The following is a 27,218-nucleotide window of genomic DNA, read 5'->3' on the forward strand; positions in this document are numbered from 1 at the left end:
GATGGGGAACAGCAAAAATTTTTTGATGCCCATATTGATGAGAATTTAAAGTGGAAATAGCACATTTTGGAGCTCCAAAAACAACTAAGTTCGGCCACATTTGCAATTACAATCATACCAAATCTTAGGAAGAGGCAAGTCAGTAAGTTAACATATTTTGCATATTTTCATTCAATAATGTGATATGGAGTAATGTTCTATGGTAACTCATTTTTAAGGGAAAAGTCTTCATTGCTCAAAAACATGCTGTACAAATAATAGTGGTGCTCATGCACAATCATCCTGTACACATCTGTTCATGTAGTTAGGCATTTTGACTAAAGCTTCACTGTATGCTCACTCTCTCATGAAGTTTGCTGTAAACAATTAAATAAATGTCAAAAGGAACAACGATGTCCATAGTTACAATACCAAAAGAAAAAAGGACATTCATTACTCTGCATTAATGTCACCTTTAGCACAAAAAAGGGTGCTCAATGCTGCAACTAAAACTTTTGATAACTTACCCAGTGATCACAATGCCTGACAGGCAACATAGTAGAATTTGAAAACTAACTGAAAAAGTTTCTCCTTGACAACTTTTTCTATTCAGTAGAACAATTTCTATTATCGGAACGTGTAAAAGGTGGTGTATTACACTATTATCTAAACAGACAGATTAAATAAATTGTAATACACTTCTCTGTCATAATTTCAATGTTGAGAATGTCAGGAAAAGTATGGCATCTTTATCTGTAACTGGGGAATTGTTTTTTGTATGTGCAACTGACACAAACAGTGGTTACCTTGATTGCAATGGGGAAAGGTATCAAGGAGGGTGCAGGGCAAAACAAAATTATGTGGGTTTTTAATTTTTGTTATATTTTGATAGGAAATTGCCGTAAACAGGACATTTTATATAAAGAAAACATAAATTAATTTATTAAATATACATGCATATAAAATAATATAATAAAATATTATTACATTTTTCAAATACTGGTCTTAATACCACATAATACAGACTGCCATTATAAAATAAATTAATTGGGTATGAGATGCTCATGTCATTATAAATTTGAATGAATCACAGAATGTATGTCAGGATGAATAGCAGACTGAATTTCAGAATGTATAACAGACTGAATATCAGTGGCAATATGTTCACGAATGTCTGCTTGAAGATGAGAGGCAACACTTTTCGTCACATCGGACTCCACATCTGGCTGAATTTGCACATGAATTTCATTTTGCTGAATTTCTGTTTCCACTTCAACAATAGGCATATCTATCAAAAATTCACTAGTGATTTCTGTGTCACTGAGAGCAAGCTCAGTTATCTGCTCTATTTCCATAACAACAGCATCATCATCAAGTCTGACTTGTTTTATTCGTTCCTTGTCTTTGGTGTGAGTCTTTGTGTGTTTCTGCATGTCACCCTTCTGTGCAAAGGCACGACTGCATATTGGACACTGGTGAGGTTTTTCACCTGTATGTGTGCGTTTATGCACAACCAGAGATTGAAGGCGTTTGAATCTCCTTTCACAGAAAGGGCAAGGATATGGATATTCATCTTTATGGAGAGCGGAATGCTGTTTCAAAGTGAAGGAGCTTCTGAAAGTCTTTCCACATACATCACACTCATATGGCCGTTCACCAGTGTGAATTCTCATATGAACACGGTAAGGATCCACAGCAATAAAACGCTTCCCACACACTTCACAATCAAAAGGTTTTTTCTCCCCCGTGTGCTTTGCTAGGTGATATTTAAGCGTTAATTCAGACTTTAATTTCTTAGAACAGATAACACACTCATAGCTTACATCCTGAACATTACCAAAGTCATATAAATGCTTCTTTTTGTGCTGGTTTAGATTTCCCAGTCTATTAAATGCAGCACCACAGGTCTCACACGTATGCGGTTTTACTCCAGAATGGCTTAACTTATGCTGTTTTACCAAAGCCTTGCTGTAGAATGCTCGACCACAAATATCACAATGGAAGTTCTTTTCAGTTGAATGAATTATCAAATGTTTATTAACAGAAACATTGTCTTTGAAGCTCTTACCACAAGTTGGGCATGAACAAGGCCTATCACTTGAGTGTGTTCTCATGTGAACTCTTAGACTTTGGGGGTTTGACAACACTTTGCCACAAAGGTAGCACAAAACATTTCTGCTGTCAGAGTGTATTTTTTCGTGTCGCCACATTGCACTTCTATTGGCAAATGTTTTATTGCAGATACTACACGTTAAAGACTTGGGTTCAATATGAGTGCGTTTGTGACGTCTCAATGCCTTTTTGAAATGAAATGATTCTTGACAAATAGTACATGTGTATGGCTTCTCATTTGTATGGAGTCGCCTATGAATTTCTAGCTGGGATTTAATTTTATAATGGGCACCGCAAAATTCACATATATTTTCTGCGGGAATGTGATGTTCTTTTACATGTTTTCGATAAGGTTTCAGCCCGCAAAAAACTAGGCCACAATCTTCACATTTATGTAGCTCTCTCTTTCTGTATCTTCTAACATTTTTGTTGTCTGGCAACTTTTCTATGCTATGCTTTGTAAACTCATGTATAAAGAGTTTATCTGATGTCTCAAATCTCTGCTTACAAATAGTACACTTATGAGGTCTTTCACTATCACATTCAACACTAAAGAATGACCCATCAAATGTATTATTTTCTGTATTCGACGTCTCCTCCTTCTGACTGATTTTGGAATAACTCTTTAGTCCAAAACTGCCAGCTGCTTTGTAGTCAGAAATATTAGGTTCTAATTTAGATGTTTCACAACCGGAAAACAATGATGTTTGATGTGATGATGTTATAGAGCTGTCACAAGAATCATTACCAACATTTCCATCACTCTGATTGCCTGACTCAGTGAAAACATAGATAACATCGTTCTTCTCCACGATATCTGAACACCTGAAACAGATGATGACATAATAGGTGAGTGAAGGTACATTTAATGCCTATTATGCAGTACCTTTTATTATACAGTGAAAAGATTGATCCCATTACTAAGAAACAAAATATATACAGGGTGTCCATAATTAAAGTTCCACTTTCGAAATACTGTAGAAAGAGCACCTCTACTAAGAATGATGTCAAATTTGAACCTTCCTCTGTGTCCAAATTTGTTTCATCATTTCAGAATGAAGTCTCTCTCTTCCATCAGACCATACTGTTTCAGTCTGTTCTCTAATTTCCCTCTGACCAACTTGCCAATCAAACATCTTTTATCTGAATGTTTTTCTATCTATACCATCTGCCTGAGTTACACCAGCTTCTTTAAGATCCTCCTTGATTGCAGCGACCATTTAATTGGCTCAGTTGTGGCCTTACTTCTGTTTTTGTAGAATATGAACAACATATTATTGACACAAGGGGAAACATCATGGCATTAACATACAGGGTGAGTCGCTAACAATTGCCACCAAGAATAACTCAGAAAGTATGATAGGACTGAAAAGTTTGTGGCACAAAAGTTGCATGGGACATCGGGGGCCATATTATAAGGTTGGTTTTTTGTTGCTAGGTGGGGTCGCTTCAGTGATATGAAGATCAACTTTGTTTTTTTAAATGGGATGCTATAGTTTGGTACTTATTTTCTGATAGCGGCTATCAAGACAAATCCAATGGTTGGTTGGTTGGTTTGGGGAAGGAGACCAGACAGCGTGGTCATCGGTCTCATCGGATTAGGGAAGGATGGGGAAGGAAGTCGGCCGTGCCCTTTCAGAGGAACAAATCCAATGATGTGTAACTGTAAGGTCTTTGAAGGTGAACGAAGGTCAGAAACATGGCACGAACGTCCATTTACGGAAGGTATTTGAAATGATGACTGTTGGTATCAATGCAGTGCGGCAATCTTATTATAGTGAATTGAGTGGTATTCCTTATCACTTCGGCACTTATCGAAGCACATGCTCTGACAATTCTCTCTCGCATATCTTCAGGTCTAGTTGGAATGTCTTTATAAACAATGTCTTTCACGAATCCCCACAAGAAAAAAACCAGAGGCATCAAGTCTAGCAAACACGCCGGCCACGACACACCTCCTCCATGTCCAATCCAACGATTTGAGAATTGTCTCTGCAACTCATTTCTAGCCATCAGCGAAAAATGTGCCGGACACCCATCATGTTGATACCACATTCTGTTCCTTGTTCCTAAAGGTATTTCTTGCAACAACAGACCTAATGTTTCTTGCAGGAATGTTGTGTACCTCCTACCATTAAGATTTCCTTTGATGAAACAGGGGCCTGCAATTCTGTCCTCCAAAATCCACACCATACATTCACCGACCACGAATTTTGGTGTGCAACTTTCTGCAGCCAACATGGATTTTCAGTTGCCCAATAAGGCATGTTAGGCAAATTAACATTTCCATAGTTTGTGAATTTAGCCTTGTCAGTAAATACAATCAAATTAATAAATGTGTCATCCCTCTGAATCTGAAGTTGAGCCCACCAGCAGAATTAAATGCGATGCATACAATCCATACTAGTTAATTCTTGGTGGAGTCTGATACGATAAGGATGATATTTATGGCGATGCAGAACACAAACAATGCTACTCTGGCTCATGCCAGATTCCCTTGCAATTTGACACAAACTCACACAAGTATCTCAGACCACAGTGGCAAGCGTACCAATTTCTGTTTCCTTCTTAGTAACTTCCCTTTGCTGGATATGTTTCCGATGCATTAAAGATCCAGATGTTCTCAATTTATCATACACATATTTAAATGTACAACATGTAGGGTGAGTACGTTGAGGATATCTTTCAGCGTATAAGTCTCTAGCTCTCACTGAATTTCACAGGCATTCTCTGCAAATGAGAAGCCTATCAACTTGTTCTTCGAAGGAATACATCATTCACATTCGCTTTATTCGACAATACTAGTCTTACCGTTCCTATTAGTGTTGTATTGCGAAACCATTGACTGGTGTTTACAGATCAATGGCACGTTAGATGGATACACCGTATTCGGCCAATATTTACTATTGCATGATATACAGGTGAGAATTGTCAGAGCGTGTGCTTCGATAAGTGCCGAAGTGATAAGGAATACCACTCACAATCCATGATAAGAAGATTGCCGCACTACATTTATACCAATGGTCATCACTTCGAACACCTTCTGTAAATGGTCGTTCATGCTACCTCTGTGACCTTTGTTGATCTTCAAAGACCTTACTGTTACACATCATTGGATTAGTCTCGATAGCCACTATCAGAAAATAGGTAACAAACTATAGCATACCATTTAAAGAAACAAAGTTGACCTTCATATCTCTGATGCGACCCCACCTAGCAACAAAAAACCACTGTCATATTATGGCCCCCAATGTCCCATGCAACATTTTTCCCATAAACTTTTCAGCCATCATCATACTTTCAGAGTTATTCTGGGTGGAAATAGTGATTCACCCTGGGTATCATCCACCATGGGAAGATCGTACCACATTGGATGGGAAAAATCAGTTTTTAGTTGCTCTGAGGCCAAAGACCTCATAAAAAGCAAAAGAACATTTTTAAACTGTCCTGCAGCAAACAACCGCATAAAAATCAAAATGACATCGGTTTTTAAGTGACATGTGACTGGCACAAGACACATTCAACATGCTGTCCACCTTTTGTTGCCACAAGTTGAAATCGAGAAACAGCATGTTCCAAAACAGATCAGAGATCAGAGTGTCTCGGGGTCACATTCAGAATGCATTAGGCAATGCACGTCTTCAATTCAGCTACGCTCATAATTGGAGCATGGAACACTTTGTCTTTCAGGTAACTCCCAGCCAAAAGTCACACAGATTAATATCAGGTGATCCAAAAGGCCAAGATGTTGGGAAATGATAACTGATAATTCTAGCATTTCCAAAATGCCCCTGCAGCAGTCACTTCACTCGCAGTGCAGTGTGCGGAGGAGCACCATCTTGCATGAAAATGATCCTACCCCCACATCCACACTGCTGAAGTGTTGGAATGATGTTGATGCTCAAAAGACTCTCATAGCATTTACCAGTGATGGTACAAGTAACACAATCTGCAGGACTCATCTCCTCAAAAAATACAGCCCTATGATATACGATGCCGTCAACAGCACACAGTCACCTCTGCGGAATGAAGTGGTGTTGGTGTGTTTGCAGATTTTTCGCCACCCATGTTCTGCTGGTCTGCTCACTGACACGTCCTGGGAGATGGAAATGGGCTTCATCTGCCAACCGAATGTTCCATGGCCATTCACTGTCCACTTCCATGTGAACAAGAAATTCCACAGTAAATATTTGCCTTTCTGGCATGTTAGCATGAATCAACTCCTGAACACAGGTGATTTTGTATGGATAGCAAAGCACGAAGTCATGTAGGATTTTATGCATTGTGCACGCAGGTATGTCCAATGTTCAGGCAATTCCCTGTGCATTGCATGTTTGCACGCCACTGCTGAACCCCTCCCGCAATGCTGTGGCCACATTTTTAATAGGCATCAGTTCAACTGCTTTCCTCCCTCTGCAACACTGCACTTCAAACAAATCTGCCATTTCAAATTTTTTAATAATTTTCCCCAGATGTTTAGCAGACATCAGACCAAAATGTTTTAAAAACCCTTGAATGCCCAAAATTCTGCAAGGTTATTGACACACAGTCACATTTCTTGTAAAAGAGCTGTACAAACAGCATGCAATCCTTCATGGAGACAGTCATGCTCCGACACAAAGTAGAGAACAGCCACGTGCTGCTTGTCTATTGGTGAGCACATTCTGATGCTTACAGTGCCATCTATTGGTAATCCCGCCCCCACCACCACCACCACGATGTTTCTCACTGTGTCAGTAAATGCTGTTCACATTTGCAGTCATTGTCATTCTGTTTCTACAATGTTTTGCAACTGTAACTTTAATTATGGATACCCTCGTATGAGGATAGACAGCAAACAGAAGAAATACTGTGCATCAGAATGACACAAAGGAAGGATGAGAAACAGCTTTTTTTCTTACAAAGTCCTTCAGAAAACACACGCACACAATCTGTTGTCTCCTACCTTACCAGTCAAAATTACAAAAATTTAACTGAAAACTAAAACAATGAAAAAATTCCCAGAACTCTAAAAAAATTCTCTGGTTTTCCCCAGATTTTCCGGTTGTCCCAGGGTATATACAACCTCTTAAACTTCTGTTTATTTGCTTGGCATTCTCCTTTTAGCTGTAGTGCTGACAGTCCTTAATCATACAAATTACATTTTGATACAGATTGGTCTTTAAATATGTCTGCTTGTGTCTGTATATGTGTGGATGGATATGTGTGTGTGTGTGTGCGAGTGTATACCCGTCCTTTTTTCCCCCTAAGGTAAGTCTTTCCGCTCCCGGGATTGGAATGACTCCTTACCCTCTCCCTTAAAACCCACATCCTCTCGTCCTTCCCTCTCCTTCCCTCTTTCCTGATGAGGCAACAGTTTGTTGCGGAAGCTTGAATTTTGTGTGTGTGTTTGTGTTTGTTTGTGTGTCTATCGACCTGCCAGCGCTTTCGTTCGGTAAGTCACATCATCTTTGTTTTTAGATATAATCATGTTATTCGTTTTTTATTTAAATAGTAATTTCCAACATTCAAACCTGAATCATGTAATTGAACATAAAACCACCTGAAGATGGGCACAAGCCCAAAACCAGTCATGCATTAAATAAAATGAACTAGTGTTGTGACTGGTAGCTGTTATTATTCTACGTACTTTAAAAGGAACTGCCACAGAGTTCAACTGCCTCCACTATGGATAAAATTCACTTTGTGTCCTATGAGATTCTGTGGGAATTACACTCTTCCATGGTACTGTTGCAGTCCCACGGATTAGACCCTGTCAGCAGACAGTTCTACACCAACCAGTTAATAAGGCTACAAGGAAAGTCAAACAGCATTCACAATAAAGACATTTTGACTGTCACAATTTCATCAGCAAACTGTCAAAGTATTTGTAATAAAGTTTCCAAATTTACTACCCTCCAGGAAAGTTCTCACACTAAAATTATGCTTGGGAGCAAGAGTTGGCTAAGAGCTGGCTGAAACCTGAAGTGGGAAGCTCTGAGATATTTAGCGAGTCACGGAATACATACCAGTAAGACAGATTAGAGGCAGGGGGGCCCCACTACAGTTGACAAAAATATTGTCTCTATAGAGGTCAAAGTGAAGTGTGACAGAGAAGTAATCTGGTTGCATATTACAGGTGTAGGTGAAACCAAGTTAGTAGTTAGATGTTTTTACCGGCCACGTGATTCTGTTGTGACAGTTTTAGCGTCATTCAAAGAAAGTCTACGGTCAATAGGGTGTAAATACCAAGATATGCAATACTAGTTGGAAGCAACTTTAACCTGCCGAGTAGAGACTGGGATGTCTGTGGATTCACTATGAAGGGGTACAGAGAGACAGTTATGCAAAATATTTTTGAACACATTTTCTGAAAACTGTCTTGAGCAGCTAGCTCAGCAGCCCCCACACAATGGAAATATCTTAGACCTTGTAGCTACAAACAGGCTCGACCTTATTGACAAGGTCTGTATAGAAACGGGGATTAATGATCATGATGTCATTATAGCGACTATGATCATGAAAGTTAATAAATCAGTCAAGAAGGTTTGGAGAGTGTTTCAGCTAGATAGAGCAGATAAGCAGTTATTAGCTTCTCACTCTTCTCACTTGGGCAGTGAGTTGGCATCACTTAGTTCCTGTAAGATGGATGTAGAGGAATTATGGGCAAAGTTTAAGTGGTCTGGAGAGTTATGTGCCTAGTAAGTGGATAAAGAAAGGAACAGACCCACGATGACTAAATAACGATATTCGGCAGATACTGAGGAAGCACAAGCTGTTGTACTCTCAGTTCAAAAGGTATGCATCAATGATGACAAGTGAAGTGTAGTAGAGATTCATGCGTCTGTGAAAAGATCTATGAGCAAAGCATACAACAACTACCATCGTCACAGCTTATCCCGAGATCTGGCAGAGAACACAAAAAAGTTCTGATCTTACATAAAATCACTAAGCAGGTCTAAGGCTTCCATTCAGTCCCTTGTCGATCAGTCTGGTGTGGTAGTTGAGGATAGCAAAACAAAAACCAAAGTTTTAAATTTCACATTCAAGAAACTGTTCACATAGGAGAATCGTACAAACATACTGTCATTTGACCATTGGACAGATTCCAAATGGATGACATAGTAATAAGCATACCTGGCGTAGAGAAACAGCTGAAAGATTTGAACGCAAATAAATCACCAGCTCCCAATGGAATCACAGTTCCATTTTACAAAGAGTACTCTACGGCATTGGCCCCTACCTTGCTTGAATTTATTGTGAATCTCTTGCTCAGCAGGAAGTCCCAAGCAATTGGAGAAAAGTGTGGGTGTGTACTCAGAGGACTAAAGTAAGATAAAAACATGCAACCAAGTGGTTAATATTTCTATTTGCCAGAAAGGAGTAACAGTGTCTCACAAAAAATGGGGTGTAGGGATGGTTAAGAGGTCGAGTGAACAGAATAGTGTATGGTAGGAGATAGGGTAGATGCACACGAAAGGAAGACCTACATTTGTAGTGCAAAGTGAAATTGGCCTGAGTCGTTAAAGATTATCGAGTTTAAGTAAATAGGAAAGTATTAAAGACATGAAACACCAAACTGTATAGCTGAGATAATACCTGTCACAAGAGAAACTGTTTTCAGTTTTAAACCTCTACAAAATGTAAATACTGATGAACAAAACCAAGAGATTGCCATAAATGTTTGTTATAGTGAAACAATGCTATGAACTTCTATAAAGTACATTAATGTCAACCTCAATAGATTTGTCATTAATTTTCTATGTGAGTCAAATATCATTACCAGATGTAGAATCAGTAATAAACATGTAACGAGGTTGTTGCGAAAAGAATATTTATTACACTATTTGTGTTATATTTAAATATACACTATCCATCCAAAAAACTCAAAAATGATTTTACTTCTGGCATATAAGCAATGTCAGCACAATAACTACAGTGACAGCTCGAACAAACAACAGATGTGCATACAATAAACAACAGATGTGAATTTAACCATCCAGTTGTTAGAAGACAATAGAAGACACCCGTAGTGTGTGCGTTGTGTATCACAAACTGTAATGGAGCAAAATCTCTAAATCAAGTTCTCAAACTCTGTTTCCAGAATGTTTTGAAGGAGAGAAAATTGTGTGCAGAGTTTGTCCTGTCTCGAGTTCCGAACAAACCCCCCCATGGTATGTGAATGCCTGCTGCAACTTGATTGAAATGCAAGAAATGGACAATTCTTTTCTGGGGGGGAAAAAAAAAAAAAAAAAAAAAGATCACTGATGAGAAAATTTGGTTTTATCAATACAAACCAAAAACCAAACGACAAAGTGCAGAAATTCACAGTAAGGGTCAACGCTTTGATGGCATAACTGACATCTAAGCCAATGTGTTGCACGAGTTGAACAATATTCCCAAGAAGGACTTTTTCTGACAGTTTCACATGCTTGTTGAACATTATGTGTGTTTTACTCAAGTGTCATGAGACTATGTAGAACACCTCAAGCATTAAAACCACTATCTTCACTTTTTTCTATTTTTATTAATCTATTATTTTATTTAATTATTAATATATTATTTATTAATCGCTTAATCGGGGTGCCACACCACAGGGGTGAGCTGTATCCCTACATTTTCCCTCCAGAATGATACCTACAACACAAGTAATTTATATAATAAGAAAATAACATGCTACATGAACTTTTGGAGATAGATGTACTCATCTTGTTTATGGAATCATTAAGATGTTAGCTCAGTATGACTTGTTCTTTTATTTTAAGTGAATGAATACATATTGCATGTTCAGTGACAAGTACTATGAAAATGAAGTGAGATAACATTTTTTTGGATTCAAAGGAGATATTACCACTTAGGTGGTGGAATCCAGAAAATCAGCATGGAAAGTACACAGTCAAACTATTGTTATAGAGACACAAGAACCACCTTATATTTTAAGAAACAAACATCCCACATAATATATAGGACAGCAGGATAAAGGATCAAGATTGGTTCCAAATAAACTGACTTGTACGAAAATCTTTGGCATCTGAAAAGAATGTCCTGTGCAAGAACCTTGTGGTTACGAAAAGGAATTCTACTGCTATCTCTGCACATTAAGTTGATCCTAATGAAACAGTGTGCGAAAGCTCTATCCAGCGATGGACAAAGTTCCAAGTATCTCTCAGAGACGTTTCCTCAACCACTATCAGAAAGAAAATCCAAGTAGGTGTGACATTCAAAGAATTATTACCAATTACACATTTGAATATTGACAGTGAGTTAGAGGGAGACTTGGTTTTCAAGAACAGTGATTGGTGCTAAGTTCTTAGGCAACAAAAGTGCCCACATTATACACTCAGGTGACAAAAGTCACGGAACACCTCCTAATATTGTGTCGGATCTCCTACCCAGCGTAGTGCAGCAACTCGACACAGAGGCTGCCTCTATAGCCATCCACAATTTCTAAAGTGTTGCCGGTGCAAGATGTTATGAACCTCTCGATTATGTCCCACAAATGTCCAATGGGACTCATTTCAGACAATCTGGAGGGCCAAATCATTAACTCAAATTGTCCAGAATGTTCTTCAAACCAATTGTGGCCTGGTGACGTGGTGCACTGTCAGCCATAAAAATTCCATAGTTGTTTCGGTTCGTGGAGTTCATTAATGGCTTTATATGATCTCCAAGTAGCCAAAAATAACCAGTTCCAGTTAATGATCGGTTTAGTTGTACCAGAGGACCTAAACAATTCCGTGTAAACACAGCCCACACTGTTATGGAGCTACCAGCAGCTTGCACAGCACCTTGTTGACAACTTGGGTCCACAGCTTCATGGGGTCTGCACCACACTTAAACCCTACCATAACATCTTATCAACTGAAACTGGGACTAATCTCATTGGGCCCAGTTGTCTAGTGTCCATCCGATATGGTCACGAGCCCAGAAGAGGCGCTGCAGGCAATGTCTAGCTCCGACTATCATTCCATGTTCAAAGTCTGTCAATTCCAGTCGTGCAGCCATAATCAAATCGGCAACCTTTTCGTATGAATCATCTGAGTACAAATGACAGCTTTGCTATTGGGTACAAATGACAGCTTTGCTATTGCACTGCCCTTTTACACCTTGTATATGTGATACTACAACAGTCTGTACATGCGCATATCACTATCCCCGTGACTTTTGTCACCTCAGTGCAGAAAAGTTCAGGGAGTTGCACTATTTGATGAACTTCAAGATTCATTTTTTGAAGTCGCCTACATTTTCCCGCCCAACAATTTGGGTGATGTCAATAAGGGAACACGTGAGAACTTTCATCAATTAATTCAATTGGTGGAAAAACAGTATCAAAGCTCCTGGAATACAAACATGATTGGAGACTACTGTTGGGTACTACACCAAGATGTATACAGGGCAGTTTAATGGAGAAAAACGATAGTAAATGTTTTAAACTGAAGAAATAAAGAAAATACTGTAGAAGACAATGAACACACAATTCCTACCTAAGTTTCCATGTTTATACTTAAGTAAAACCTTTGTTCGTATTGAAAAAGTGAACTATTTTTCATTCCAATGTGTGTTTCACCAACTTTCTAGTTTACAACACAATCACATAAAAAAGGGTTTATCATATATGGATATAATGTCCAAAACTCCCACGAGATTCAGCTATTACCTAATAAAAAAGTGTGTGTGCGTGTGATTTCTATAACTGAAGTATTTGCCTGAAGCATAACAAACTTCTCAGTCTTCTTTTTTTAAAATCAAATATTATAATGCCTTCAACAACTGCAAAATACATGTGAAGTCTCTTGTGAATGGACTGAATTGTCCTCATTAATAAAGGTATATTTACTAAAACAATATACTTTTTCATTTCTGTGTACTTACTCATTTACAGATGCAGGAGACTGTTTCCCTGTAGTAGTTTTCTTTACAGTAAGAAATTCTGAGAGATCCGGAGGAAGACCCACTTGATCTGATAAAAGGCTCTTAGATGGATTTTGCTGATTCTGAAAAAGAAATGACACTTTGTAATATTAATATTACTTTTGAATTAACAGGGCTTTTATACTATTGATTCTATCAGAACTTTGTCCCAAATTCAAATATTACCTTACCTATCAGTTAACATGCCATATTCTACAATTAAGGCCACAAAACAAAGCATTATGTCATATTAAAAATTGCACCAACATCACAAATATTTAAAAAAAAACATGGAAATAAAAAGTGTCAGTAGATTAATATTATGTTCATCAAAAGTTAAACTTTTGACAAAACACACACACACACACACACACACACACACACACACACACACATATATATATATATATATATATATATATATATATATAAGAAGAAAGAAAGTGATGAGACTTACCAAACAAAAGCGCTGGCAGGTCGATAGACACACAAACAAACACAAACATACACACAAAATTCTAGCTTTCACAACAAACGGTTGCTTCGTCAGGAAAGAGGGAAGGAGAGGGAAAGATGAAAGGAAGTGGGTTTTAAGGGAGAGGGTAAGGAGTCATTCCAATCCCGGGAGCGGAAAGACTTACCTTAGGGGGAAAAAAGGACGGGTATACACTCGCACACACACACATATCCATCCGCATATACACAGACACAAGCAGACATGTCTGCTTGTGTCTGTGTATATGCGGATGGATATGTGTGTGTGTGCGAGTGTATACCCGTCCTTTTTTCCCCCTAAGGTAAGTCTTTCCGCTCCCGGGATTGGAATGACTCCTTACCCTCTCCCTTAAAACCCACTTCCTTTCATCTTTCCCTCTCCTTCCCTCTTTCCTGACGAAGCAACCGTTTGTTGCGAAAGCTAGAATTTTTCTGTATGTTTGTGTTTGTTTGTGTGTCTATCGACCTGCCAGCGCTTTTGTTTGGTAAGTCTCATCACTTTCTTTCTTTTTAGATATAATTTTTCCACGTGGAATGTTTCCCTCTGTTATATATATATATATATATATATATATATATATATATATATATATATATATATATATATATAAACAAAGATGATGTGACTTACCAAATGAAAGTGCTGGCAGGTCGACAGACACACAAACGAACACAAACATACACACAAAATTCAAGCTTTCGCAACAAACTGTTGCCTCATCAGGAAAGAGGGAAGGAGAGGGAAAGACGAAAGGATGTGGGTTTTAAGGGAGAGGGTAAGGAGTCATTCCAATCCCGGGAGCGGAAAGACTTACCTTAGGGGGAAAAAAGGACAGGTATACACTCGCACACACACACATATCCATCCACACATATACAGACACAAGCAGACATATTTAAAGACCAATCTGTATCAAAATGTAATTTGTATGATTAAGGACTGTCAGCACTACAGCTAAAGGGAGAATGCCAAGCAAATAAACAGAAGTTTAAGAGGTTGTATATACCCTGGGACAACCGGAAAATCTGGGGAAAACCAGAGAATTTTTTTAGAGTTCCACATCAAACGGTCCCTTACCTACAGCCTAGGTCTTCGTGGCAAACGAATCTACTCCAGTCCGGAATCCCTGAACCATTACACCAACAACCTGAAAACCGCTTTCGCATCCCGCAACTACCCTCCCGACCTGGTACAGAAGCAATTAACCAGAGCCACTTCCTCATCTCCTCAAACCCAGAACCTCGCACAGAAGAACCCCAAAAGTGCCCCACTTATGACAGGATACTTTCCGGGACTGGATCAGGCTCTGAATGTGGCTCTCCAGCAGGGATACGACTTCCTCAAATCCTGCCCTGAAATGAGATCCATCCTTCATGAAATCCTCCCCACTCCACCAAGAGCGTCTTTCCGCCGTCCACATAACCTTCGTAACCTCTTAGTTCATCCCTATGAAATCCCCAAACCACCTTCCCTACCCTCTGGCTCCTATCCTTGTAACTGCCCCCGGTGTAAAACCTGTCCCATGCACCCTCCCACCACCACCTACTCCAGTCCTGTAACCCGGAAGGTGTACACGATCAAAGGCAGAGCCACGTGTGAAAGCACCCATGTGATTTACCAACTGACCTGCCTACACTGTGATGCATTCTATGTGGGAATGACCAGCAACAAACTGTCCATTCGCATGAATGGACACAGGCAGACAGTGTTTGTTGGTAATGAGGATTGGTGCACGGCCAGCACATCTTGGCACAGTGTTACACCGTCCGGGTTTTCTGGATACTTCCCACCAACACCAACCTATCCGAACTCCAGAGATGAGAACTTGCTCTTCAATATATCCTCTCTTTCCGTTACCCACCAGGCCTCAATCTCTGCTAATTTCAAGTTGCCGCCACTCATACCTGTCATTCAACAACATCTTTGCCTCTGCACTTCCGCCTCGACTGACATCTCTGCCCAAACTCTTTGTCTTTAAATATGTCTGCTTGTGTCTGTATATGTGTGGATGGATTTGTGTGTGTGTGTGCGAGTGTATACCCGTCCTTTTATCCCCCTAAGGTAAGTCTTTCCGCTCCCAGGATTCGAATGACTCCTTACCCTCTCCCTTAAAACCAACATCCTTTCGTCTTTCCCTCTCCTTCCCTCTTTCCTGATGAGGCAACAGTTTCTTGCGAAAGCTTGAATTTTGTGTGTATGTTTGTGTTTGTTTGTGTGTCTGTCGACTTGCCAGCACTTTCATTTGGTAAGTCACATCATCTTATAGTATAATGGCTAAACATGCTTTGGTGCACGGCCAGCACATCTTGGCACAGTGATACACCGTCCGGGTTATCTGGATACTTCCCACCAACACCAACCTATCCGAACTCCGGAGATGAGAAGTTGCCAGTTTGTTGCGAAAGCTTGAATTTTGTGTGTGTGTTTGTGTGTCTATCGACCTGCCTGCGCTTTCGTTCGGTAAGTCACATCATCTTTGTATATATATATATATATATATATATATATATATATATATATATATATATATATATATATATATATATATATATATATAGGTATAACAGAGGGAAACATTCCACGTGGAAAAAATATATCTAAAAAGAAAGATGATGAGACTTACCAAACAAAAGCGCTGGCAGGTCGATAGACACACAAACAAACACAAATATACACACAAAATTCAAGCTTTCGCAACAAACTGTTGCCTCATCAGGAAAGAGGGAAGGAGAGGGAAAGACAAAAGGATGTGGGTTTTAAGGGAGAGGGTAAGGAGTCATTCCAATCCCGGGAGCGGAAAGACTTACCTTAGGGGGAAAAAAGGACAGGTATACACTCGCACACACACACATATCCATCCACACATATGCAAACACAAGCAGGCAACAGTTTGTTGCGAAAGCTTGAATTTTGTGTGTATATTTGTGTTTGTTTGTGTGTCTATCGACCTGCCAGCGCTTTTGTTTGGTAAGTCTCATCATCTTTCTTTTTTATATATATATATATATATATATATATATATATATATATATATATATATATATATATATATATATATACGTCTGCTTGTGTCTGTATATGTGTGGATGGATATGTGCGTGTGTGCGAGTGTATACCTGTCCTTTTTTCCCCCTAAGGTAAGTCTTTCCGCTCCCGGGATTGGAATGACTCCTTACCCTCTCCCTTAAAACCCACATCCTTTCGTCTTTCCCTCTCCTTCCCCTCTTTCCTGATGAGGCAACAGTTTGTTGCGAAAGCTTGAATTTTGTGTGTGTTTGTGTTTCTATCGACCTGCCAGCACTTTCGTTCGGTAAGTCACATCATCTTTGTTTTTACATATATTTTTCCCACGTGGAATGTTCCCCCCCCCCCCCCCCCCCCTCTCTCTCTCTCTCTCTCTCTCTCTATATATATATATATATATATATATATATATATATATATATAATGGAGCTTTATATATTTAATACTTCTTGAAGTTAATATAAAAGAAGAGATATGAACAGTGGAGTAAGGACGTAAAACTTGAAAATGTCTCTCTGTGTCATGTTCCCCATCTTTTAGTTCCTTTAAAAACAAAGCTTGCATCAGATAGCTTGAAATTCAGTCTTTATATTAATGCCACAGTGAGTTTTCCTCGGAAGGCTTAAATACACATAATGTAACTGATTTTCTAAAACCTAGTTAAGCATTAACAGTTTAAATAGTCATCATGAATAACAATGCAGAGGACACAAAATAAAATTACCGTTATTAAATTCTACTGAGAATAAAAAATAATGTAAGTGATGTAAGGAGAAATTGTTAGAATGCAGCAAATTAAGTACATGAAATAGAATACAAATATCTAATGAATAAGTCTGGCAAAAAGTGCAAAACGGCAATTCAGAAACAGTTGGAGGAGAAATAAGAGGCTGTAGAAGCATGCAGGACAATGGAAGGATATATGTGGCCTGTAGGAAAATTGTAGAGATATTTCAGGAAAAGAGAAGCAGGTGTATGAATATTACAAACTCAGATGGCAAGCAAAGAATGGTCACCTGAGAGGTCGAAGAGCCACACAAGGTATTGAAGACAATATTACACAAAGGGAAGATAAATTGAAGATGAGATGGGAGCTACGATATCGCGAAAAGAATGTGACAGAGCACTGAAGGACACAAGCTGGAAGAAGACATTTGGATTAAATAACATTTTTCATAATTATTAATATCCTTGAGAGAAAATCAATGACAAAACTATTCCACTTGGTATGCAATATGTATGAGACGGGCAAAATATCCTCAGACTTCATGAAACATGTAATAATTCCAAAAAATGCAGTTACTGACAGATGAGAACATTACTGTGTTCAGTAACATTACTGTGTTCAGTACCTCATAAGTCTTGATTGTAAATTACTGGTACAGATTACTTACATACCACTGGGGAATCAATATATAAATAAAATGAACTATACTTTCAGCACATACACTTTCTCACTCTATGCACCACTTCTTTTCGAGGTCTCAATGGCATGTCTTTTTTAACAGTACACTGAATGCGAAGTTTTTATTTTCATTTTCATTTTGTCCACTGTTATCTGTGGCATGCACTCTTTTAATATACAGCATACTTCATTTAAAGCTGTATCATATTTGTTCCTGTCTTGATAATCTTTACTTCTGATGTCAAAAAGACACAGTTTGAGTTTATATTGTTCAATGAAAACTGTCAACTGTTCTTTGCACCAAGCTGCCATATTCTACATTCATTCTTCTCAAAATCAATTTGTCACCATGCCACATGAGGTGTTAAATTCACAGCTTCATGGGTAATCCCTGCTTGAAAGCACACCTGCAAGTGAATGCTTCGGCTTCTGTTGGTTACATCTGTGTATCACGGGATGCACTTTCATGCAGATACATGAGCTTTCCTTTGGTTCAGTGCAACATACAGCAGCAGGGTGTGGATAATGACTTTAGGCAGTCTGTTCAACTCAGCAAATTCTTGTACTCCAAAAGGAATGTGTAAATGCACACCTTAAACTCTTTAAAATTCTGAAGGTAGCAGGAATAAAATGTAGAAGCAAAAGGTTATTTACAAGTTGTGCAGAAACTAGAGTGCAATTAAAAGTTGAATGACATGAAAGGGAAGTAACAGTTCAGAAAAAAGTGGAACAGGATTGTAGCCTATCCCCAATGTTATTCAACCTGTTCATTCAGTAATGCATGGAGGAAACCAAAAAGAAATTTGGAAATGGAATTAAAATTCAGAGAGACAATTAATAATGTGAGGTTTATCAATAACATTGTAATTTTGTCAGAAACAGTAAAGGACTTGAAAAAGTGGTCAAGCGGAATGGATAGTGACTTGAAAAGATGTTATACGCTGAATATCAATGAAACAACAACAAAAAAGAAGGATAAGGTTCAGAAATAAGACACTAAAAGTTGTACATGATTACTGCTATCCGGACAGCAAAATAACTGATGATGGCCAGAGTTGGGAGTTATACAACACTCACATTTAACAGCAAGAAACGCATTCTTGGAAAAAAGAAATTTGCTAACATCAAATTGAAGGGTTAGGAAGTCTTTTCTGAAGGTATTTTCCTGTAGTGTAGCCTTGTATGGAAACAAAACAAGGAAGATGAACAATTCAGACAAGAAGAGACTAGATGCTTTTGAATTGTTGAAGATTAAATGGGTGAATCAGATAATTAATAAAGAGATACTGAATCGAACTGGGGAGAAAAGAAATTCATGGCACAACTTGACTAACAAAGCAGATGAGGTAACAGAAACACACTGAGGCATCAAGCAAGAAACTGAGGGAAGTGTGAGGAGTAAAAACTGCAAAAGGGAGACCAAGGCTTGACTACAGTAAGCAGGTTCAAATGCATACAGGTTGCTGTAGTTTTTGGAGAGGAAGATGCTTTCACAGGGTAGGCTAGCATAGCTGCAACAACAACATACGTATATTATAATGTGAAGTATAACTGGAAATGAAAGAGAATAAATAAAAGAAAAAATATGACCAAGTTATGTAATACTGTACTTCTGGAAAACCATTTACATCAGCCTTAAACAAGGAAAAGGAAAGACAAACCTGAAAAGCACTACACAATCAACATAACATATGTATAGAACAATATGTAAAATAATGAAAAGGTAACCAACCACATATAGCTGACTTCTGCATGGAGCATTGAAACACATAACAGAAAACAGTATTTACAACAGCTTTCACACAGTCTCTCTCTTTCCCTTGTAAAAGTACACACATCCACACACACACACCCAAATAGACACCCAAATGTATACTCCCCCAGCTACTGTGGCCTCCAGGAGTGTACATTTGGGTGTCCATGTGGTTGTTTGCACAAATGCATATTCTTTTAATAGAACAAAAGAAAGAGCTACAAAGCTAATGTGAATACTGTTTTCTGTTACATGCCTCTATGCTCTACACATCAGTCTACTATAGATGAGTGGTTGTCTCTACCTTATTTTATGCACTGTTCCATCCAGGAATTTCCATCATTGTTATAACTTATGTATGTTATAACTTATGTATTGCTCAATGAAAGTAAAAACAAAACAGATATTACCACTGGGAAAGAATGGAATGTCAAGGATTCTTTAACACTCTTGTATAAACTGAAAGGGTCAGTGGAAGAAAAGGTAACTCACAAGAGAACATTTCGCCTTACTGCAAGTTACACATTTGGTTAAATTTAAAAACAAAAATATAAATACAATAAAACAAAATATTGTATACAGTAGATAACATTTTCTAGCAGCACATATGGAACCACATGTTACCAGCATGTGAACCATTCAAAAACACAGCAGATAACATGCTCAGACTAATCCTTACTACAGTGAGGTTGGTTGGTTAGTTATTTGCATGTTCAGTGGATCATAATAGCAATCTCTCACTATGATGTGAATCAGTTTTATAATTACAGCACATCTTCTAGGTGGATAAGCACTTTCTTTTGCTGACCCCTTCAATGGAGAACTGTATTTAAGTAGCTGACTTTGTAATCATCCAGTGTCCAAGAGTTACATATGAAGGAAACATCCAAAAGTAATAAATTTACACAGCGGATAATGCAAATTATATTTGAATTTCTTAAGGTAGACTACATTTACTGCCTGCAAATTAACACTGTGTAAGTGAACAGCACACTGAATCTTATTTTCCTGTTAAATTATCGAATTGTTAACACTATTTCTGCTTGTTAATCACTTGGAGATTTTCAATACAATTCAGTTATCACAACAATTTCTGTAAATTTAGGCCCAGGATACACAGACGATTCTCTCCTACTCGAAACACAGTTGTGATTCAGAATATTTTTCTCTGCCAGAGATCAGAACTTGTTAAATGAACATGAAAGCAATGCATCATCTACCACTCCTATGACATTGCAATTGAAATACACAGATGCCCAGATGGTATCATAAACATCCAGCTATACGCTAATGCTGACTGACTCTTCTCAATTCTCCTTCTCTCTACCTAAGGTGAAATGTTTATTGTGACCACTTTTGTTTGGCTATAATCTTTATCTACATATAAGGTTTGCAAGACCATTCTTGTCTAACATTAGCCCAGGAATTAAACCATTTGCAGACAGCAAAATTACAGAACCTGGATTATGTCTAGTATGGCTGAGTTCAAAAAAATTACAGAGAACAGCATAGAATTCCTGTTTAGAGCTAGTGGAAAGAATTCTTTTTTAAATCTACTTAAATTTCAATTGAGAGATGTATTACAGGCTCTCTGTAGACAATCCTGTCTTTACACAGAACAGAGCTGTTAACAAGTAATTATGTGAGAAGTGGGTAAGCATTTAATCATAGGCTTCACTCACAAAATGACTGAAAGGACCAGAACAACTGAATTAGGTCTGTAATTGTAAGTTTTCCACTCTACTCTCCATTCTGCAACCTATTTTGACCATTTGGAAGGTGCATCATGAGTCATTGTCAGTCTGTGGATTTAAAGGAGCAGGTGGGGCTTGTTAAATCATCACAACATATCTGTATTTTTCTAGGTATCTTGTCAAATATGGAATAATTTCTGGTTTCCAATGATTTCATGTCTTTTTTAGTCGATTTGTTGTGTCTCTGAAACAGGTATTCCTTTTTAAGTGCATAGGGCTTGCACGACAACCTCTCATGCATACACATCCAATTCTAAGAAACTTCAAGCATTCTATAAAAGTTTTGATAGTCAACAATTTTTAAGCTTTTTTCACTTGCTTAAAACTAGTTTCAGTCAATTCAATATTAATCTGCTCAACAGTTTTGTTTCAAGTGAAATAATGCCTCAAACAACGTCTTTTACTTTTAGCGTCTGTGTTCTGGGCAAACTGAATGTTTTTCAACAAAAGAACTCACGATTTTACAGTATTGTTTGAAGTGAAGCTTTTGACTACAGCAAATTCTCTGAATTAGATGGAGGGCACACAGTTCATTAATCCTATATGTTATTATGCGTTTTCCTCACATTCTGTCTGAATTCACTTTTATTTAACGTAAGTGAGAAACAGAATCAAATATTGTGGAATGCAAGTGAGAGACCTAAAGTTTTCATCTACAATGCTTGCTCAACCAACTTCTTCAAGAAATTCTTCCTTAAATTTTATGTAAAACTCTTGAAGGAATCATTACTGATAATTGTGTTTAACAGTATTTTTTGTACATGCACTGAATGTAATGAGCAAAGCCCTCTTAAGTTACACTTACTTTGTATGTACAACAGCTTGGAGACATAAACTTGATGGATATGTTGCTTTGTTACCACTGCATTATTTTTCATAAAATACTTATAATAGAACTGAACCTTCACAGTGCAGTAGAAAGTGCACTGTTTGGAACATCATGTGAAAAACCTGTGTGCCACACTGGGATTTGAACAAATACAGGGCTTTTCACAGGAAACATTATTATTTTAAAACAACAAACCAGCCACTAAAGGCTGTGTGGTGGCTCTGCTCTCACAGCTTCAATTCTCCCAGTACCTACTTTCCAAACTACATTGAGATTCTCCTATGTCCCTTGTTGGACTAGCTCTCAAGAAAGAAAGAATAATGTGGAGAAATCATTTAACCACAACCTCAAGAGTTGTTTCCAGGATCAATCTTCCACTCCACAGTGGAGTGTGTGCTATTTTCAAAATTCCTGGTAGGTTAAACTTAAACCAGAGCTTTGCCTTTTTTTTGGCAATGTGTTAACCGGCTGAGCTATCCAGGAACAATTTACGACAAAAGTTATACTCCCCAAGCCCTCAAAACTGCAGTAATGCATTGAGGTCACGACTATACGAGGTGTTGGAAATCATTCTGGAGAGAGACTGATCCATGTATCTTACAATGTTATCCACAATGATTCGGTTCTCATGTTACCAGTGCTGGGTTCATCAAGCATACATGGGCATCAATAGCTCCTGTATGCACAAGTGACTTATGATTAGGTGATCTGGGCTGAGGGAGGAAGGGTGGGGGAGGCAAGCCATGGTTGTGAAATCACTGGGGCATTCATCAAGCCACCTGCATCCAACCAAGGAGTGGTGACGTGTTGCACTGTCCTGTGAAGTGTGGCATCTCCATCACGGTACTCTAATACCAGAAAAGAATATTGATGGTTGCAAGAATTCTTGAATGACATGCACCTGTCATTGTTCCCTACAGCCGGACAATAGGTCCTAACTACAACCATGTGAGCACAGCCCAGACCTCAAATTGGCCACTGCCTGTCTGAGCACAAATTTCTTGCCATGCAGGATCAACTGGTCCATGGGGAAAATACCACAGTCTTATAAATCCATAAGCTTCATATAACTGAAATTTGCATTCACTGGACCATACTATATGCCCGTACCAGTCTTTAACAGACTCCTCAGATATTGTGTCTGAATTCTCACCATACACCACTGCAACTTTTGGATGTCATATATGGCACATCTTCTTTTACATGACTTTTGACCATTCAGTTTTTATTTATGTATATATTTAAATCAGTAAGTGGCAGTGAGAGTGAGAGAAGAAAGTACTAACTGCACCAACTAAAGGAAAGAAAGAAGACAAGGCTGTTGCCTGTCTCCTTAGATTTTCAATTTGCACTTAGAGAATATAAATGAGCACTAACCACTATGTGACAACAGGGTAAAAAGTAGAGGATAAAGATAATGCTGAACACAGAAAAGTTAGAACATGTAGCAAGATTTAAATATATAGAAACCAGAACAGAAAGCTACTGGAATCAAAGTTCAGAAATTAAAACAAGAATTTACATCTACATCTACGTGATTACTCTGCTATTCACAATTAAGTGCCTGACAGAGGGTTCAATGAACCACCTTCAAGCTGTCTCTCTACTATTCCACTATCTAATGGTGTGCGGGAAAAACGAGCACTTTAATTTTTCTGTGCGAGCCCTGATTTCTCTTATTTTATCATGATGATCATTTCTCCCTATGTAGGTGGGTGCCAACAGAACGTTTTCGCGATTGGAGGAGAAAACTGGTGATGGAAATTTCATGAGAAGATCCAGTGCAACAAAAAATGACTTTATTTTAATGATTGCCACTCCATTTCATGTATCATGTTTGTGACACTATCTCTCCTATTTTGCGATAATACAAAATGAGCCACCCTTCTCTGAACTTTTTTGATGTCATCCGTCAGTCCCACCTGATGTGGATCCCACGCCACACAGCAATATTCCAGAATAGGGTAGACAAGTGTAGTGTAAGCAGTCTCTAGTAGATCTGTTGCACCTTCTAAGTGTTCTGCCAATAAATTGCAGTCTTTTGCTTGCTCTACCCACAACATTATCTATGTGATCGTTTCAATTTAGGTTATTTGTAATTGTAATCCCTAAGTACTTAGTTGAATTTACAGTCCTCAGATTTGTGCGACTTATCGCATAATCAAAATTTAGCAGATTTCTTTTAGTACTCATGTGGATAACTTCACACTTTTCTTTATTCAGGATCAACTGCCACTTTTTGCACAATACAGATATCTTATCTAAATCATTTTGCAATTTGTTTTGGTTATATGATGACTTAACAAGATGGCAAATGACAGCATCATCTGCAAATAATCTAAGAGGGCTACTCAGATTGTCTCCTATGTCATTAACATAGATCAGGAACAATAGAAGGCCTATAACACTTCCTTGGGGAACGCCGCAAATTACTTCTGTTTTACTCAATGACTTTCCATCTATTAATATGAAATGTGGCATTTCTGACAGGAAATCATGAATCCAATCACACAACTGAAGTGACCACAGGCACTCAGTTTGGTTAGAAGACTCTTGCAGGAACGGTGTTGAAAGCCTTCTGGAAATTTAAAAATATGGAATCAATTTGACATCCTCTGTCGATAGCACTTACCACTTCATGAATATAAAGAGCTAGTTGTGTTTCGCAATAACGATATTTTCTGAATCCATGCTGACTATGTGTCAATAAATCGTTTTCTTCGACATACTTCATAATGTTCGAATACAGTATACATTACAAAACCCTACTGCAAATTTATGTTAGTGATAAGGGTCTGTAATTCAGCAGATTACTCCCACTTCCCTTTTCGGGTATTAGTGAGACTTGAGTAATTTTCCAGCCTTTAGGTACAGATCTTTCTGTGAGCAAGCACTTGTATATAATTGCTAAACATGGAGCTATTGTATCAGCATACTCTGAAAGGAACCTGACTGGTATACAATCTGGACCAGAGGCCTTGCCTTTATTAAGTGATTTAAGCTGCTTTGCTACAACGAGGATATCTAATTCTATGTTTCTCATCTAGGCAGTTGTTCTTGATTGGATTCAGGAATATTTACTTAGTCTTCTTTGGTGAAGGAGTTTTGGAAAACTGTGTTTAATAACTCTGCTTTAGTGGCACTGTCATCAGTGACTTCACCGTTGTTATCGCGCAGTGAAGGTATTGATTGCATCTTGCCACTGGTGTGCTTTACATATGACCAGAATCTCTTTGGGTTTTCTGCCAAATTCCGAAACACAGTTTCATTGTGGAAATTATTAGCAGCATCTCACATTGAAGCACATGCTATATTTCGAACTTCTGCAATACTTTGCCAATCTTGGAGAGTTTGCATTCTTTTAAATTTGGCATGGTTTTTTTGTTCTTTCTGCAATACCAATGTCAAAAAGGAAGTTTCTACAAAAAGAAGAGTCTTCTGCAGTAATATGGACAAAGTTTTAAAGAAAAGACTGATCAACATTTTATGTGGAGTGTCCTTCTGTATGGTGCTCAAACATGGACAATGAGGAAGATACTTGTGCAGAGGCTGGAGGCATTTGAGATGAGGATATAGCAGAGCATAGAAAAAATAAATTGGATGCACTGGGTGAAAAATTAGAATCTGAGAAGAGTGGAAGAGTAGAGACAATTACTGACTGTAATACAAACAAGGAAAAAAATTTGACAGGTCACATATTTTAAAAGAAGATGAGGCTTATAGAAACAGGCTTAGAAGCAGAGTTGGTTTAAGGCACAAGCAGCACAAGCTGCCATTTAGGGCGCCAAGTATAAGATTTCTATACAGGAAATATCACAATTCAGGTGCCAAGCTTAAACGGGTACCATGGGAACCCAAGTGCAAGGTTTGTATACAATGGTTCTAAGTGCCATCAATGTTCTCAGGAAACTTCTCCTTTATCTCAATTGTTGTGGGTACAGTTCACGCCCATACAAAGGATGCATTCTCTTCTGCTCCACTTTTTTTCTTTCCTCATCTGCAACTGACATGGGTTAAAGTGTACGGGGGAGAGGGGGCCACCAAATGATAGGTCGCTTGTGTGCCAAAATGTTTTCAAACTGGCCCAGCTTAGAATGGTACATGGAAAGGAAGACAAGATGAAGGAGGACGAGGAGATCTGTGGAAAGGAAGAACAGACGAAGATGGAGGAGCAGACTTCAGATCCTGGATAATATACTGGATAGTTATTCTTGTATCAGAAACATATGTATCATATACAGTTATGACTATATTATTTTGCCCACCTACTGTGCAGGAGGCTGCACACAATCAGCACTGAAACATATGGTGACCAGTCTGGTCTTCTCCAGTCACACTGAATGCCACGTTCGTCAAAACAGTCCGTACACTCCCACTTTGCCAAATTAACCTTTGATCTGCAAACTCTAGATCTTAGTCTACTCAGGGACTTCCAAGTCATCCAGGAGATAGAGTTTCTGAAACTCTTGTCAAGCCAGGGGGAAGGTAGGTCATGGCCCTCCACAGCTGCAACCTAACTTCAGCAGTGGTACTAAGTGCCATCGATACTCTAAGGAAACCCCTCCTTGATTTCAACTGTTGCAGGTGCAATTCGTGCCCAGGCAGATGATGCTTCTCTCCTGCTCCATTTTCTTTCTTTCCTCATTTGCAGCTAATTCTCTTCAAACAGGAGGCAGTGCTATTCCTATGAGAGGGTAAAGCCATTTGACTGCAGTGGATTTCAAGCAACCTGTTACAACTAAGAGCTATGTCCTCCTGTTTGGGATATGCGGAATTACATCAAACAGTACATGCATACTCTACTGAAGAATAGCACAGTGCTATTGCAGAGATTGATAGAGTTTTGCATTGACTACCCCACTGTGATTGAGCCAGTTTCCATAGATGCCAGTCCCTGGAGGAAACTTTTGATGGTAACAAACATACACAAGTCTACATAATTCATCAAGGCATATTACATAAGAATATGAGTAGAT

General features: G+C 38.4%; 1 protein-coding gene across 1 annotated transcript in view; it reads right to left on the bottom strand.

Moving 5' to 3' along the window:
- Positions 1 to 960: 960 nt before the first annotated feature.
- Positions 961 to 27,218, bottom strand: part of LOC126260031 (zinc finger protein 567-like) — a 165,793-nt gene continuing 139,535 nt past the window's right edge. The window contains exons 5-6 of the mRNA XM_049957203.1: positions 12,943 to 13,064; positions 961 to 2,916 (exon numbers count right to left, since the gene is read on the bottom strand). Of these exons, the coding sequence (XP_049813160.1) occupies positions 1,050 to 2,916; positions 12,943 to 13,064 (1,989 nt within the window). The 3' untranslated portion in view covers positions 961 to 1,049. The remainder of the gene's footprint in view (positions 2,917 to 12,942; positions 13,065 to 27,218) is intronic.

Source organism: Schistocerca nitens, chromosome 5 (assembly GCF_023898315.1).
Source record: "Schistocerca nitens isolate TAMUIC-IGC-003100 chromosome 5, iqSchNite1.1, whole genome shotgun sequence".
In the NCBI taxonomy this organism is placed as follows: Eukaryota; Metazoa; Arthropoda; class Insecta; order Orthoptera; family Acrididae; genus Schistocerca; species Schistocerca nitens.